We start from the raw sequence: 17,132 nt of genomic DNA, 5'->3' as shown, positions 1-17,132 counted from the left end.
GATTTTAGGCAAAGAATGGGGCTGAAAACAAAATCCAGTATATTGATGTAGCTTTTGGCAAAAGCAAAGGTAGATAAAATAATTTGATTTTTGTTGCAATATTAACATGGTCTGATTCTGATTTTTAGTTTCTAGTCTTGCCTACACCACCTTGAAATTGCTCATACGAGGATAAAGAAAAGGGGAGAAATGAACAGGGAAGGAAAGGTTATCTGTTTTGTTAAAAGTACTACTATTACAATTTATTTCACAGAAAAACTTGGAGGGAACTGAAAGTTTTACCATAAAGGAGTAGATTAAATGAAGACTAGCCACAAGTTTTAGCTGCTTTTTTTCTTTTCTGTGTAAAATGACGGCTAATATTTGTGATGGAGTATAATTGGGAGGCTTTTAAAAATAGTTTAAATGTAATTCTCTTTTATATATAAAATAGTGGCAACTATAGAAGTGTTTTCCTAGTTCTTCTACTGGTTTCATTGTGCAGCTTTGAGCAAATCAGTGAAATCTTTAATGCCTCAGTTTCCCCTTCTTGATATACAGTAAAATTAATCCTTTAGAGTGCCATGTAGTTTAATTTAGTACTTTTTTCAAGTCATGCTTCTTCAGGCAGAAATACAATCTGTTGTTTTAATTGATGTATCTTAACTTTCCTTCAAAACTTTCTACCCAAAACCTGTTTTATTTTTCTTAAGTGTTTGAATTAAGAGCAACTTGTTGTGCCTTTGATTCTTAAGTGTGCAGTTTGCAAAGAGTAGTAATCTCTTTTATGTGTTTGCTGAAGCACACTGATTTGTTTCCACTTGTTCCTAGCTGGCTGGTGTTAGGACCCAGAAAAGAGACAGCAGCAACGTGATATAAATAGAGTACCAGAATGGGACAAAGTTTGAGGAGAAAGTATGACATCACTCGGACTTTCTCTCCACCCAAAAAGATCTGGGATGGAGGTGCAAACGTGAGCTGGACAATTGAGGAGTTAGCAACTCTTTTCAGTTCAGTTTCAGAGGAATAGTGAGAGTTACATGCTCTATGTGCTACAAGGAAGTACGTTTTCTTGCTTGCAAAACTAAAACTGGCTTCAGATCTCTGACAATATGAAAGTAATTTGAAAGGAAAATGCAACCATAGGAAGAAAGTTGAAAACAAGATCTTTTCTTTTTGGCACAGATTGTAACAGAAATATTTGACTTCTTTCCATGGAACAGTACAACTTTTGGATCTGATGCACATTTCTTTTAATTTTCCTCCAATCACAGTAATTTATTTAGAGTTAAATGAAGAGATCAAAGTGTGAAGCAAATGAACACTACTTAAAGGTTTGGAAGGATATTTTGCTGTCACTGAAGGAATGGACTTTTTGAACCTTCATGGAAAATGCATCTTTTAATACAAGAAGTAACAAAGGAAAACTTGTGATTGAAATCTTATAGAAATTAGATTTCAGTTTTACCTTTAACCTTAAATAGACCATGGAGAACTTATCATCTCTGCTCTCTTGTCATTATTCTCTGCTGATTTTATTTCAGTATAAATATCAGGTAATGTTCTGAATATGGTCAGTATTGAGCTATATTTGGATCCCTCTTTGGAAGTTTTGCCTCACTGTGTCTCATTATGTTATGTTTTATGTGCAGGTGTACGGAAACTATTCCCAGTTACCCAAACACCCAGGTAAGGAATGTTCTATTTGCATTTTATGACAATGTGCTTAAATGTTTATTTGCTTTTTTGGTTTGTATTTTTTAATTTTCTTAGTAGCTCAAAAAAACTGTGATCCTATATTTAATGTCAACTACATATTAAAAAATGTAATAGTCTGAAGTATCAGACTGTACCTGTCATTTTAAATTCAGTAACTTACCTTCTGAAAATTCTGTGCAGAATGGAGAAAAATGGTTTGCATTTGACAGATAGAAAATACAAACTGTTTATGTTTTAGTCCTTTTTTTGAGCATGGCTTTTTGACTCAGACCTTTACTCAGCCTGTTTTCTTTCTCCCCTCAATGAGTTCAGCATTTTCAATTCAGTGATTTACAGTTAGATATGCCAGCTTGTGTACTTTGCTGTAGTTTTGCATGGCTTCAAGTTGTCTCCCCTCCTCCTAGTCTTCATGCCTCAGTTTAAATTGGTTATAGACCATATTAAGGATCTCTCAGATGTTTTCAGTGTAGAAAAAAACTTTCTTAAAGCTTACTTGGGGTCTGTGTGTAACTGCAGAATTCTTCTGGTTTTATATAAATAGTTTAACCTCAAGCCTCATGGTGGTGTACAAGTACAATTTTACTGCTTTAGCAGTACATGTATTGCTTTGTGCTTTAAGTTTTAACCATATGTAATTATTTTCAAACGAAATACAGTGTGATGTGGCAAAGCCATGTTGTCTGCTATTGCAGTAGATTCACCCCCATTAGTTGCTTTTGTTCTGCCTTCACTAGAAAGCAAAGAAGTATAGTCTCATTTTCTATAGATGAGGATCACTGGCTTCTAGCTGAGGAAATGGGGGGGGAGCTTCCCGCAGTAAAGGTGTATGTTACACAACACCTATTTTGTAATATAGTGTGTGTATGAGTAATGCTTTCTGAATTGGAGCTGGCCTTGTAAAGAGGTCCTGTGATTGTCCTAAACACAGCGTAGTTACCTATTGAAAGGATATTGCCTTGAATGCAACTAACACTTGGAACAGGTACTTGTTTTTGGAGATCTTCTGAAGGCTGATTGGCTGGTAGTGGGGCAACAGTGTGGCTTTGTGTAGTTTAGAACTGGGAGCTGGGAAAGCCATGGACATGTGGGTCTAGGCAATTCACTTTGCTGCATATCTGTTTTCCTTCCAATTATTTTTGTGCATTTTTGCAACCTTTTAAATGTAAGCTCCTTAAAATATAACTGCTTCTTAGGAGTTTGATGCCAGCTTTGGCGTTGTTGCTATGCTGCTATTACTGCTAATAATAAAATTCTTGTGCCACGTTATGACAGAGGTTTTTTGCATCAAATTATTTTCTCCCTGGATTCTTCATTTCTATTTGTCTCTATTTTTTTCTACCACCTCTCTTAACTTTAATCCTTTTTCTATTTTGATACATAAAGATGTTAGTGGGAGCAAGAGATATTTGTATATAAGCACACTGTGAAACAGCAGGCATGTTCTGTTCTCTGTGGAGTGGAATTAGTAGTTTGATTAAAGTCAGATAGAGGTATGTTAGCACAGGTAGCCTGTGTGGATGCTCTTAATAGCATAGCAATTTATAACTTCCTTTAGCAGCAGTCAGAATATGTTTTTTGAAGATAGAACTTAAGCACGTGTGCAGATGTAGTTTATGTGAATGCAAAAACCCTTGTTCCTAGATCCTGTTTCCTTGACATGCTTTGTCATGCTCAGCTTAGTTGAGTTTGGGTTGCCCGGAACTTCTAGTCTGGGTTTTGTATATGCTTATTCTGTACTGCTATTTGCTTATGTTGGCAGTACCCTTCTCCTTTTGTTAGCAGTCGTGCCTTTTTCTGTGTCTTCCAAATGCTTAAAGGAAAGGTATAGGCATAGAATCTCATCTATTTCTCTGAAGACATCCCCATCTGTGGTAAGACAGCTTCAAACACTTCTAGTCAGGTAGGCCAATAGTAGATCCTGGTCAGTTATGAATCATTTGTTAGATATTGTTTAGGAACGAAAATTCCTGGGCACTTCAGTTCCTTGAGTATGAGAGAGCTGAGTTACCTATGAAGGAGGCAGGAGCAGTGGTACTATGCTATAAAGGCTAAATACTCTCCCATGCTCTCCCTTCTCAGTGCTTTGTGCTATCCATGGTGTGTTTAGAACTTTGAGTAATGTTTTGAAAGTCTTGAATGACTTAACTGTTACTTCAGCAAGCGCAATCCGGTACAGTAACAGGGATTTATTCAGAGATTGTTGCACATTTTAAGTGCAGTTAAAATAAAAATCAGTTGAGCTTTAAAACCAAATTTTTTGCAGTGCTCAATCAGATAGTTTTAGTTTACTCTGCCATTTTGATCTGTCATCTTGCTTATGTGCTGTACTTGATTTACATAAAAAATCTTGGCTAACTATTGACTTCCCTTATTGCTTTCTTCTGTGGCAATTTAACTGCACTCCTTGTTTGCTCTTACTTTAATAACCTTTTCATCTGTATTTCTTGAAAGGGTTCAAAGTTCTCGCATCAGCTTCCCATTACTGGCCATTGGAAGATGTGGATGGAATTCATGAATTTCGGGATACAAATGGAGGTAGATAAAGGATTTGTTGACAGTGGCAATAACATAAGTATTTGTGGCAGTCTGTAAGCAGAAAGGGATCAGAAGAAATGAAAGGGGTTAGGTTTTTTACCACAGCAGTTGAGATTCTTTTTTTTCAGTTGATGTTTTTGCAGTGCTCCAGTGTCCAAATGATAACGTATTTGTGAACTGATTTTACAGAGTATTCTCAGATGTTTTATGAGCTGTCTACACATTGTTAAGGTTATATAGAGAAAAGTTTTATGATGCAAAGAGTCATTGAAATCACGTTGTTATTGGTTGCTTTGGTACATGCTAATACACTCAGTGACTGAGATAGCTGGATATGCTGGCAGTGAAGTGCCTGCTGCTTTTTTGAAGGAGTTAAGTGCCTGAATTCTTCATGCAGTTTGAAAATTCCGTGTACCATCTACAGAAAGAAAAGTGCAAGTTCTTATCTGTATACTGACCCACTTCTGTCTGCTTTTGGGTATTCCCTTAAAAGCAGTATTGCAGCATTAGTACAAAATTTTTTTTTCAGTCAGACAAAATAAAGATAGTTTTGGTAAGACAAAACTTTCAGTGATTTGAAAAAGTCAATTGTGAGGACCGCAGGATCCCTGAGGGAATGATATTAAAAAGCAGTTTGGTTGGATTTAGCAGTTTTCTGGTTCTGATGTTTCGCATCAGTACCAAAAAGGGTAGTGGAGGTTTTCTGGGGATGTGCAGGTGATGTAATTAATGGAACTTTGACCAAACCACTGTATCCGATTGCAGCGTTATGGGCTTGCAGGGCCATTCCTTTCAGATGAAGTTTTCGGGTATGCTCTGTCTCCTTTTGAGACTCAAAGGTCCCTTAGTATTATTCATGTGGAGTTCTTATTCTCTTCTGACATTTTAGCCAGTTCCAAGTTTGGTTGATGTGTGTTCCCCGGTATTTTCTACACTATGGCTACCACCTTGGCAGTAGAGCTACACAGTTTTGTACTTGTGCGAGGGGTAGGCACTGTGCTACTACTGGTGACTGCAATATCTTTACTCAGAAAGATGCAGAAGATTAAATCTAGAGTTAGGGACCTTTACAACCTTACATGAAAGATGTTAACAAAATTGAGAAGTTACTGCTATTTATCATGCAAAAATTGCGCTATCAGTCTCGGTTCCTAAGTAGGGAAAAAGATCCATGTATTGTAAGCTTAGACTTTGACCCATCTTGCCACAAAACTTCTTAAAGGAATGAAATTGGCTCACCAGAAATAAATCTGGGCAATATTCTGCTCCCGTTAGAGGCTGATGGCAGCATTCCTTTTGACTTCAGTAGAATCATAATTTGGCTTACAAAAAGTTACCATGTGAGTTCTCCAACAGTGTGTTAAAGTATTTCGCTGACACTGTAGTTTCGGGAAGAGTAAAGCACTCCATATCTAGCACTGTTTTAGCACTTGTGTTACAGCAAGGTTATTTTTGAAAGTGCCTGAAAGAGCGCAATTGCTATAAAATATAGCAATTGCAAATTAATGTTAGATCATTATTCAAGTTATGTTAAATTGCTTCAGCAAAATTCAGAAATCTTTTCAATAATATTTTGGAAAAGATAGAGCAGAACATAGAAAGTTCTTGATCCTACAAACCTTCACTTACAGGAATTGGACTGGCTAACATGAGCAATCTCCTTTGACTGCTATTATGACATTGTGTTAAATAACTTTACAAAGGAGCCAGCTGCATTACTTTGCTGAAAAAATGTTTGGAGGGCTTTGTCTTACTATTGTTGGCAAAGGATGCCAGGAGCAAAAAGTCTCATTCTCTGCAGAGCAACTCTGATAATGTTGAATTTTTCTTTAGTGTACTGGATAGTTAAAATTCTTCAGTTGCTTATATTGTGTCTTATAATACACAGTTATTCCTTCAGCTGCCTCCAGCAGAGTTCTTATGTATCTGTCTGAGATTTGACTTTGATATACCAGTAAAGTTTTCTTTTTATAATTTAATGCAGGTGACAATTTGCTTGTTTTTGATACCATTCTGATTACACAACTCTTCTGTTTATTGCTAGAGCCTGCCTTGTTTTTCCACTCATCACATCATGCAGTTATTTCATTCCATGTTTCTCCTCTTAAATCCTTGAAGCATCATAATCTGTCCGTCATGTTAATCCATTTTATTTGTTGAAGTCATTGTGTGTGAAGCCAGATTTATATCTCTCAAAGCATTTGTGTTGTGAGAGTGTCAGTGAATTAATTTTATCATCTCAGCAGTAGAAGCAATTGAAGGGAAACAGTCAACTTAAAATATAGCAAACAAAAAAAGATGTGGCCGTGTTTAGGTTTCTCATCTGACCCCTTGTTTTCCACGTGTTTTTATCTGGAGGTTTTAGCATGTTTGTTTTTGTTTGGTTGTTTGTGTTTTGTTTTTTTTTCCCTTTAAGAACATTTGCCTTTCCCTTCTATAAGCTCAGTTGGCTTAAATTCCAAATCAATGTCTATTTACTTACATGGGCATTCCCTCAAGCTCTGTTTGCCTGCCCTGGGTAAATAATTACAGTGGGCAACGTTAAATTATCAAAATTAAAAAAATGGAGAATAAAGTTTTATTGTCAGATATAAAACAGTTGGGTTTTTTCCATATGTTTAGATGGACTTTCTCATATTTTAATTTATGCCCATTGCCTCTTATTTTTTCACTGTATATAACTAAGGAGAGTCTGGCACTATCTTTAGTGTCACTGTGTGTTTATACACATTGATAAGATCCCTGAGCTCTCTTATGTCCAGGCTGAGCAGTGCCAGCATTCTCAGCCTTTCACTGGATTTGCTTCAGTAAGTGCATGTCTCTCTTGTACTGGGGAGTCCAGACTTTAAATTGCCCATAGCTTTTGCACCAGTATAATGATTTTTGGTATAATTGCAGAGCTCCTTACCAACATGGTCATATTTGAGAGCTCTTCATCAGCAGTTGTATTTTTTATTAGTTTTCCTTTTCAGTTTACTGTAAGAAAAAAAAAATGTTTAACTGATACTGCATTTATTTACCTTGTGTAGTTAAAGAATGTAACATTCACAAGTGTACAAGTCCTTAGAAGTGGTTGCATGATAATTTTAAAGGCCACTGATCAACATCTGTATGTTGAGAGATATGAACTGGTCAGTTCATTACTGATTGTGTTTATTCATTGTTTTGCTTATTTGCTTATTTTCTTTTGTTGTTCCACCCAGCTCTAAGAATCCACAACTTCACTGTGCTTCCTTCCCATAACTCTACCTTTGTATATACCAATGACTCTGCCTACTCTAACTTCTCTGCAACTGTAGGTGAGGATTTAAGTATTTTTTGTTCTGCATTTGTCAAGATTGGATGGTTCTTGTAACATTGGATTCTAAGTTAACGTTGAGTTTTGATTCATGTGGTCATGTGGTAAAGGTCTGTTTATGCTAACATTGTCATCTGTTATTGAAAAAACACTTCTGCAATGTTACCTGAAGTACCCTAAACTCCTGGGAGAGAGATCATCATGCTAAGCAGTAGCCCATGGGAGAATGGGCCCCAGTGGTCCTCTGAAACTAATATTCGTATTACACTTAAAATAAACTGAGATAACATTTCAGAGGAATATAAAGAACAGGTCTAATTTTCTTATTGCTTGCCTTTCAAGGTTAAAAGGAAAAAGAAGCAATTTGCTTTTCACTATTTCTTAGTAGTTTTTGAAGGACACATTAAGACAAAAACAAGCAAATCTGTAAAGCCAGGAAGTAAAATTTTGTCAATCATGACATCTTTGATTAACATGATCAGGTTTTTTTGTTTTATTTTGTTTGTTTTTTTTTTTTTAAGGCAAGAAGCAATCTGGGTAGATATGTCCTTTTAATATTTTTTCCTTTTTTTACATCAACACACCAGGAGATAAAAGTAAAACAGAAAATGACAACTCTCCAGGCAGAAAACTGATGATTGGAAATTAGCTACACAAGCATAAACTTAGTAATTTAAGTCACTAGCATTTATACTTGTGTAGGAGCAAGTGTCCACTTTACAGTTGTGTTTTAACTCGCATGTTCTTTACTTCTTGAAAAATCTGACCTAAGGAGAAGGATGGAAATGATAACACTGTCATTAGGACTGCTCAGATTCTTGGAGGGTTGTATTTGAATGCTAAACCCACTATTTTTCTACCTTCTAACGGTGAAAGTGTTCTAGCAAATGTGAACTCTATTAATAATGAACTTCAAATGACCCTAATTCCATTCACTGCTTTCTTATCTCCTGTATAGGCCATTTGCATAGTTCATGCATAATAAGATATATTCAGTATAACATTAAAAGGAGTGACATCAATGGCAAGGGAAATACTATGGAAACAGACGTGCATTATCTTAGGAGTAAATCTGGCTAGATGAACTTAGAGTTCAAGTGACTAAAGAAATGTTTGCTTCATTTTCTAATACACAGTCAAATTTTTAAAAGAAACTAAATTTTATTTCTCAGTTAGAGGCAAAACTTGTTGACTTCTTCCTCGAAGTGGGGAAGATATGGAATGAGACTTATCTGTATGGTTCTTGAAAAAAAGCATAACCCTAGAAACTCCCGAGAAATAAACCCCACCAAACTCAAGTACAAAACAGAAAAAAAATAGTCAAGCAACAACAACAAAACCCAAAACAAAACAAACAAACAAAAACAAAACAAAAAAAACCACAAAAATCCACAAAAAAAAAATCCCCAGCAAAAGTAAACCTACAGTTGGGACTGAATAAACATATGAGGTATACAAATGTAATAGAATTGTGTTTCTGGGAAGTTTTCATTTATATAAATATTAAACTAGATTTTTCTTTTCCTTTAGATATTGTAGAAGGAATGGTGAACAAAGGAATTTACGTCACTGAAAAGAAGGGAGTTACCTTTCTCTTCTTTGGAAGCTATCAAAATTCTTGCATTAGTAATCCAGAAGTTTGTGGACCTGAAGGTTAGTAAATTCATTAATTGCTATTAACATTTCCTTTGCTGTCAAGTTACATGATTCAATGACTATTGTTTCCTTCCTCATTGGAATGAACTCTAAATTACTAGTTTGATGCATTCCTGTATTGAATTTTAAATCAGTTGATTGTTGCGGAAAGTATAGTCTTTCCTAACTGCAATTTAAATTGGAATTGATCACCAGCTACTCAATGATTTACAGTGCAATTAAATCAAACAAAAACTAAAATAAGCTTTCAGTGCCCAAAAATTTTGCCTGTGGTGCCAAGTTTGATCATACAAAAACTGCAGTTTGACAAACAATAGAAGTTGTCCTACAGGTTTCAAATTTAGTTTTAAGAGACAGTTTTTCAGTGTGGCCTCTTAGCAGGAATGTGTTTTTTTTTTGGCTTGGGTTTTTTTTTAGATTTATCTTTGGAAATAACAAAATTGTTTTTTTTTCTCTTCGCTTTCCTCTTCTTGGGCTATGTTCACAAAATAGCAGGTAGAATGGAGACACAGGTTTGAAAATGTGCTGATTACAGGAGGTCATTAAAACTATGCGACTGTCAAACCAAACATGCAACTAGTCACTAGCATAGAACATTCACTGGAGACTTGACGTACAGTAGAAACAGATCAGTGCAAAATTGTGGCTTTCCATATGTAAACTCCTGCAGCCCTTAAGCTTGAGAAGTATGGTTAACGTTGATTTTTTCTGGCTTTTATTGGTTTGGACCATTCTTCAGACAGGTAACATCACCTGAAATAGGATTTTTTATTTAGTTTTTTTTTTTTTTTAGCTGCTAAAGCAGGAGCCATGTATGAACCTTTTCAGAAATTAGGCCACACTCAGACCAGATGGTACACGGCTGTTACCTGAGAGTATTAGGAAAGAGTAATTCCATGTCCTACCATAGGTATTTTTCTTATACATGCTGTATCTTTTCATACCCTTTTTTTCATACCACTTGGAAATACAAATAATCAGTAAGTCATATTATTTCTACATCTATAGTATAATGTAATGATAACAATAAATTATTTTTATAGTGCCAGAGCATTCCCAGTATCTCTCTAACAAGAACATTAAACCCATAAAACACTGAAATGTTCCTCAGATAAAATGTGAAATCATATAAACAATAAACACTAAATCACAGTAGTAGTATAAAAAAAAAAGGGGGGGGCGTGGGCTAAGCCAACATCCCTTTATCTAAACAATGTGTCTTTGTTTTTCTCCAAATCAAATAAAACCTGCAGCAATGATAAGATATAATTTTATTCAAGCCTCCTATTGCTTAAACATCCTTTGATGTTTGCTTGTGACATTTGTGTGAAACTGGTGTTAAGTACACTTAACCAGGGAATGCTTTCTGAAATAATCTTGGGATATTTTCAGATGAAATATTACAACCTGTGAAACAGAAATCACATTATTTTTTCCTAGGCTAAATTTCATGACATTTCAGATCTCTTTATTTTGAATTGAGAAAACAAATTCTTCTTGTTTTTTAAACATTGAAATATTCTTCCCCTGCCTTCCTCCTTTCATTAGTAATTTTTAAACAATGGTTTTCTGTAGAGCAGTTTTGGCCTCATTGAAGTGGCATTTTCAGTCAAAAGAAGTATTTTTGACAGATGCAAGAGAACGTTCTCTTAATCGTCACTTTGAACACAGGAGGAGCTGTGGAAAGTTAAAGAAAAATTAAAGCGGTCATATGCACAACATAGCACTTCATAACTGTGTGTTTGTGGTGTGCCTTTAAGTTTTATTTTGGAAACCATCTCTACTGCATACATGCTTTATTACTTAGTATCTCTGCCTACATCATTTAAACTTCATCTCCCAGCCTGTAAGGGAGGAATACCAGCACTTCAGTATCTCTCAAGTGTGGTGAAATGCTGGAAAAAAATTTGAGACTTTGGCAGAGGAATCTCAGTAACAGCAGTAATAGATTAATGTGGTCACTTTTGGTGACCTTTTGAGGTGGTGGAAGATGATGGTACGTTTCAGCCTGTTACTTGTGTGGTAGAGACTGAAGTATGAACTCAGGCTCATCTGCTGATGAAGATATTGCAACTTGCTTACAACAAGCCTCAAATTCTTCAGTTGGGAGTTCACGGCATTTAAAGCTTTAAGCCCATATCCATCAAGATTTAGCAAAGTGAGACTGATGATGTTCATATACTGATTGATTTCTAGGAGGCCAATGATAATTGATTAGCATTTCCACAGTGCTTATTTTATCATGTTTAAAGTGTTTAGGGAATAGTATGTATATCTTGTAAATCGATGGATGCTGCCATGAGGATAAACAGAACAATTAGACAGGAAGATACTACAGTTATTTATTCTGCGATAATATAATTTTAAACTTTTCTGCTAAGAAATGTGAAATAAAAAAGAATTTGCATTCCAGATAGTAGTGGGGAAAAAATTTCTAATGACTACAGTGAGCTGTTTAAGGCCTTTGCATCTTTAATCACATAATTGTGAAACACAAACAAACCAAAAAGTTATTTTAACAGTAAGTGTACATAATAGCTTGAGGGCTTCATTACCTTGTGCTGAGCTATCTGGTAGCAAATTGGTGAAGTTCATACTGCTTAGGGGGCTTGCAGAGCTGCTCACTATGAAATCATCCAGACAAATACTTTGACTACAGATCCAAAGAGCATAGTCAGCAGGTTAAGGGAGATGATTATTTCCCTCTGTTCAGCACTCATGAGATCATATCTGAAGTACTGTCTCCCATTTTTGACCCTTGATACAGAAGAGATGCTGACAAGCCGCAGTCCAGCTGATGACTTAGGGCGCTGGATAGGATGACATGGGAGCAGAGGCTGAAGCTTTTTCTTACTCCATGAAAAAAAGGGAATGCTAAGGGCTGTCTTCAACTATGTGGCTATAGAAGCAGATGAAGCTAAACAATCTTGGAGACGCACAATGAAAACATGACAGGCAACAATATAGGCACATTGTACCACAGGAAATGCTGATTAGATCTAAGGAAGTGTGTTTCCTTGCAACATTTGTGGCCAAGAATTGGGGTAGTTTGCACAGCAAGGCTATGCAGTCTGTGTGCGGAGTGACATTAAAAATCACAGCTGAGCTCTAAGCAGCCAGATCTAGCTCTGAAATTGGCCCTGCTTTGAGCAGGCAGTTTAGACTAGGTGATTTTCAGAGTTGTTGCCAACTTAATTCACTATGTTTCTTTGTGGTAAACCTCTTCCACTTCTTTACTTCATAAAATTTTTCTCAACCTGCTCTGAACTGGGATTTTATTGTTAGCACTTTGTACTATGAATGATGAACCCTTTCAGAGCTGTTTAGTTGAGCCATTTTCTTTCTAATTGTATTTGACTGAAGAAGCTCTACTGCAGAGCTATTGCGAACTTGTGCAATGCAAAGGAGGTTTAATTTGCTACATGGATTTCAGTCAAGCCTTTAGAGGTAACCTTTATTGAAGAAACAAGCCATATTACAGAAATAATATTTTTTTACTAATGTGCAATCTGAAGAGCTCTTAAATTTTATGGTATAATACTAGAATTGACTGCTAATTGAACAGGTTTATTTGTGGTCAAAGTTAATCATGCACTTGCAGGATTGCCCTTGAGTTTTGGGAAGAATTCTGTGGTTTTTGTTTTTTTTTTTTGGTGGGGACCTCAGAATTTCATCTGTGGCTCTGCAGATGTTTCTGTCCCTTTCTTTTATATTGGATCTTTGCTTTCAGCAGTTATTGGAGCATTGAAGTGTGAACACACAGGTAGTAATGTGCCTAGAAGAATTAAAGTGTAATTAGCAAAGGTTGCCACTCAGTAAGCATAGGCATGCTGGCAGCCAGTTAGCCCATCAGTAGCTTGAAAGCAGTCAGTGTACTATTTCTGGCTCTTTTGGCATTTGGTGAACGTGAAAAAAAGATGCAGATGCTAGTGGAGGATATGGAGGTATGAGAGCAACTTGTGTTTTGAAATATGTAAAGATCACAGGAGGAAAAGGGCATTGTCGCAGCAGGGTGAGAAAAGTAAGGAGACTGGAGAGATAGGGCCAAAGGAATGGAAGCATAAATATGTAAAAAAGAAACCTAAACCAACCAAACAAAACTTCATTACTTTAGGTGCTCAAAGAGCTTTAGTTTTAACTGATAGAAGCTACTCAGAAAGCAGTGATGTCCTCATGTGGTCCAAAACTGAGGAAGAGATGTTTATTCAGTTTGAGCTGTTATAGCATTGTTGATTTTAAAAATGCTGTGCTTGTTTATGCTAGCAGATCATCTGTCCTCCAAAGCAATCCCACTCCCTCTGTCCTACAGAACTGGAAAACTTTAATTGCATTTGTTTTCTTTATTAACATCTCTTGCTTCCTTTCATTAGGAGTAACATTTTCCTTCTTCTGGAAGACTCAAGACCAACAGGCTAAGTTTCTCCCTGCCTCTGGTGGACAAGTAATTTCCAGTGGTTTCAAAATCTGTTCAAATGAAGCTGAAGGCTCAGTGGAATTTTACACCCGTGGAAATGCTATGATGAAGTGGAAAGCAAGCTTTAGTCCACCAGGTAAAATTTATTGTATTTTTTTAATTATTTGTTGTTTTATTTTACTTTATTCTTGCACAGAGGTGTAATGGTAAGAGCACAACTTCAGGAAAGTGGATATATAAAAGTAGCTGTAGAGCTCTGTGCTTAGAAGTTCCCTTGATGTGGGCAGAGAGAAAAAGTTTGACCTGAAAAAACAGTGATACTGTATTACAGAACATTTGCAATTCAGTAACAGTCCCCAGACCCAACTTCAGTTGTTTTGTGAAGTGGAATTGTTATCGACATCAAAAGATCGACTGGTTAGATGGAAACTTGTGTGAAGAATTCAAGTCAATCCCTGACAGTTCTTGGTATATTCTAAAAATGGATACATACGCTGTCCTGTGTTGCCTCCTCAATTAAGGCTTTTTTTGGTAACTGCCTAACTGGGTGTTCAGTGCTTTGGTCATTTTGCCATCTGTGGAGTGTCAAGTTTTTTGTGCCATGGTGTAGTATTAATAGACACTTTGATACATCCCATATCTTCCTGCTTCTATCCTGTGTATTGTTGAGGAGCAGTAATACCTTGTGACTGGAATAAATTCTGTTCTTCTAGTAATGCCAGTGACAATCACTACACCTCTTCTTGCCTTAATTTACTACCTGAACATTGTTAAAATAGGACTTTCTCACCTTGTAGTAGCAGAGTTTTTAAAAGCTTGATAAATCAGTGCGGAAATCTTATTTTAAGATAAAAGCAGCTAAATGGTAGAATAATTTATGTATTTGTGGAATATCCGATCCAAGCAAAATTAACATTATGGTTTTGGCCCTCTAAATATAAGAGAGAAACGCTCACAGTTTTTAATTAATCTATTTTCTTGTTCTCCAGTTTTAGCAGTCTTTATGCTATTCTTGCTGAACTGTGTTTTGAGACAGAATTGAAGGGACTTTAAATCTTGGCCAATAATACTTAGCAAGTATAATTTATGAAACTGCAGTGAGCCCAAGAAAGAGTTCAGAGAAAAGCTAACAGGCATTCTGCCAAAGTATGGGCTTCCCCATGGGTATAAAGATTAATATACATGACATCAGCATTCCATAATTCACTCTTAGCACGTCCTATACAGCTCTATAGCATTGCACAAGTCAGCAAAAACATACTGAACTGGAAAGACTCTAAATGGAATTGATTCATGGGTTTTGCTGTGATTTTTGATGTTTTGCAGGTCCTTACTGGACTCACATTCTTTTTACTTGGAAATCAAGGGAAGGACTGAAAGTCTATGTCAATGGAACTCTAAACACAACAGATCCCGATGGGAAAGTTTTCTATGATTATGGAGACCCCACTGCAAATCTACTGACTGGAACAGAGGGGGATCAGACCAAGCGCTATGTGAATGGGGCATTTGATGAATTCATTATATGGGAGAGGGCACTCACCCCCAATGAAATTGAGCAGTACTTCACAGCTGCTGTTGGTGAGTATATATATGCATTGTTGTCATGATTAATATTCTGTAAACATGCTGACTTAAAAATGTTTAGTGTGTAGGGTTTGTGTTCATTTTACATCTTTTGCTGTTGAACCTTTTAGAGGCAGAAGTTGTCAGTTATGAATGTCACCAAAACACTCAGCTGTCTTTGACTGTGCAGTTTTTTCATCCTGGGTTATAGCTCCTTAAAAATGCCATAAAGAAAATAGCAAGACCTGAAGTATACAGCCATTGTTAGATCCCCTAGCATCAAGAGAAAAGGAGCAATAATTAAACTTGAGGTACAGCAGTATTAGGAAAGACTGACTCCAAATTTATAACTTGCACTCTGGTTGTTATGTAGCTTGGAGCCAAGTGACTCAGTGTGTTCCAGCAGATGGGGATGATAATGGTTATCTCTCCAGTTCCTGGAATGATAAAGACTTACTAACTCCTGTATGTCTGTGAACTGGGAGATCGGCTGAAATGTCATATAAAAGGCAGAGGATCAGGATTAGAACAAAGGCTTTGAAGACTGGCCAGTAAACCCTGCCAGTTGTTCTGTGGATCTTTTTCAGTGCAAGAAAGTCTGTTGCTATTAAGTGCTTGTGTGTGAGTAGCAGTTAGAAAACATCCATCTCGGGAAATAAAGCTATGGGGCATCTGGAACATTTGGCTTGCTGGCAGTTTCCCTGCTTTCATTTATTCTTACTAGGTTACTGGGAGCTAAAGCAGTTACACCCATAACTCTTGTGCTTTTAAACCCATGGGAACCATTTTTACAATGGAAAGTCTTTTGAATAACACATAACTTCTGATGTGTGCCTGGAAATGAGAAAGTGTGTATGACTTCCAGGTTTGGTTATAGCAGTAAAATTATATAATTTTTTTTTATTAAGAAAACCCATAAACTAGTTTACGTATAATTGAAGTAGCTGAGAAAGAAAACCCTCCACCTGGTATATAATGAAACAATTGCTATTTGCTTAGCTACACAAATAATACCAATTGCATTCAATTTTTTTATTTTTAAATCTTTTTATTTAAAAAATATTTCTATGAAAGTCTTTAGAAATTCTGGTTGTGAGAGGATTCATTTGATACAGCAAATGGCTTTAAAATATTAACAAAAACGTTCATAATGCTCTGATCATGTTGGAAAAATGCTTTTGATTTGGCTGCTGTATCTTTCACAACAATCTAGGGTTACTATAACACTATCCAACTCAAAGCTACCATAAATCACATCCTTTGATTTAGTGTAATTATGTTGCTAAACTCAAGAGCAGTAGATTTTCAAATTGACCTGATCTATCTACGTGTGTTCCCTGTTTCACTGTCGGAGAAGTATGAGTTACATAAATACAAAGAGAACTGCCTTTTAACCCCTTGAATTCTTGTGAGCTCACAGCAGCCATCCTCTGCAGCGTTCCATGCTCCCAACTTCACTCTAACAAATAATCAAGGCATCATGGAAAGCTCTTTCCACAAATGCAAATCTTATTCAGAACTCCGGTTTCTACTTCTTTCCTCTGTACTTTGGTTTGGAAGGAGTCTTACTGCAGCTCAAAATATCTGTTAGCTGAGTGTTTGTAGCTAGCTTTTGAAACACTGCAGGAAGTTTTTTTTTCTTCTCTTACATCTCTAGTTCACAGCTTTTCAGGGTCATCTGGAACTATAAGTTTTCTGTGAAAAATAAATTTCTAGCTGCTTAATGGACAACGAAGCTTGATGTGTATTTTCTACGAGCTTAGTGATTAAAACATAAAGGGATGCCAAGTATTTCCCTCAGTGTGATGAATTTCAAGCCAATATTACTTGAAAGTACTCAGGTGATTTGGAACACTTGAGAAATGTTGAGTGTTGAATTTTTTACATTTTCCTTCCAAGTAGTGGACTGTTCAGATCTTACAAGATTTCCAATTCAAGCAATGAAGTGAATATTACAATACTAAT

At 36.2% G+C, this 17,132-nt stretch overlaps 1 protein-coding gene across 3 annotated transcripts in view; it reads left to right on the top strand.

The window, feature by feature from the left end:
• The first annotated feature begins 727 nt into the window (after positions 1-727).
• ADGRD1 (adhesion G protein-coupled receptor D1) overlaps positions 728-17,132 on the top strand; it is a 142,139-nt gene continuing 125,734 nt past the window's right edge. For 2 of the 3 annotated variants that reach the window (XM_062631586.1, XM_062631583.1), the window contains exons 1-7: positions 728-1,535; positions 1,632-1,668; positions 4,150-4,233; positions 7,437-7,532; positions 9,062-9,184; positions 13,558-13,737; positions 14,928-15,182. In XM_062631586.1, the coding sequence (XP_062487570.1) occupies positions 1,467-1,535; positions 1,632-1,668; positions 4,150-4,233; positions 7,437-7,532; positions 9,062-9,184; positions 13,558-13,737; positions 14,928-15,182 (844 nt within the window). In that variant the 5' untranslated portion in view covers positions 728-1,466. The remainder of the gene's footprint in view (positions 1,536-1,631; positions 1,669-4,149; positions 4,234-7,436; positions 7,533-9,061; positions 9,185-13,557; positions 13,738-14,927; positions 15,183-17,132) is intronic. The other variant, XM_062631585.1, reaches the window with a different exon arrangement.

Source organism: Pezoporus occidentalis, unplaced genomic scaffold (genome assembly GCF_034315485.1).
Source record: "Pezoporus occidentalis ecotype Australia unplaced genomic scaffold, CSIRO_AGI_Poc_V1 ctg37, whole genome shotgun sequence".
Lineage (NCBI taxonomy): Eukaryota > Metazoa > Chordata > Aves > Psittaciformes > Psittacidae > Pezoporus > Pezoporus occidentalis.
This window is presented reverse-complemented; position numbering and strand designations above follow the sequence as displayed.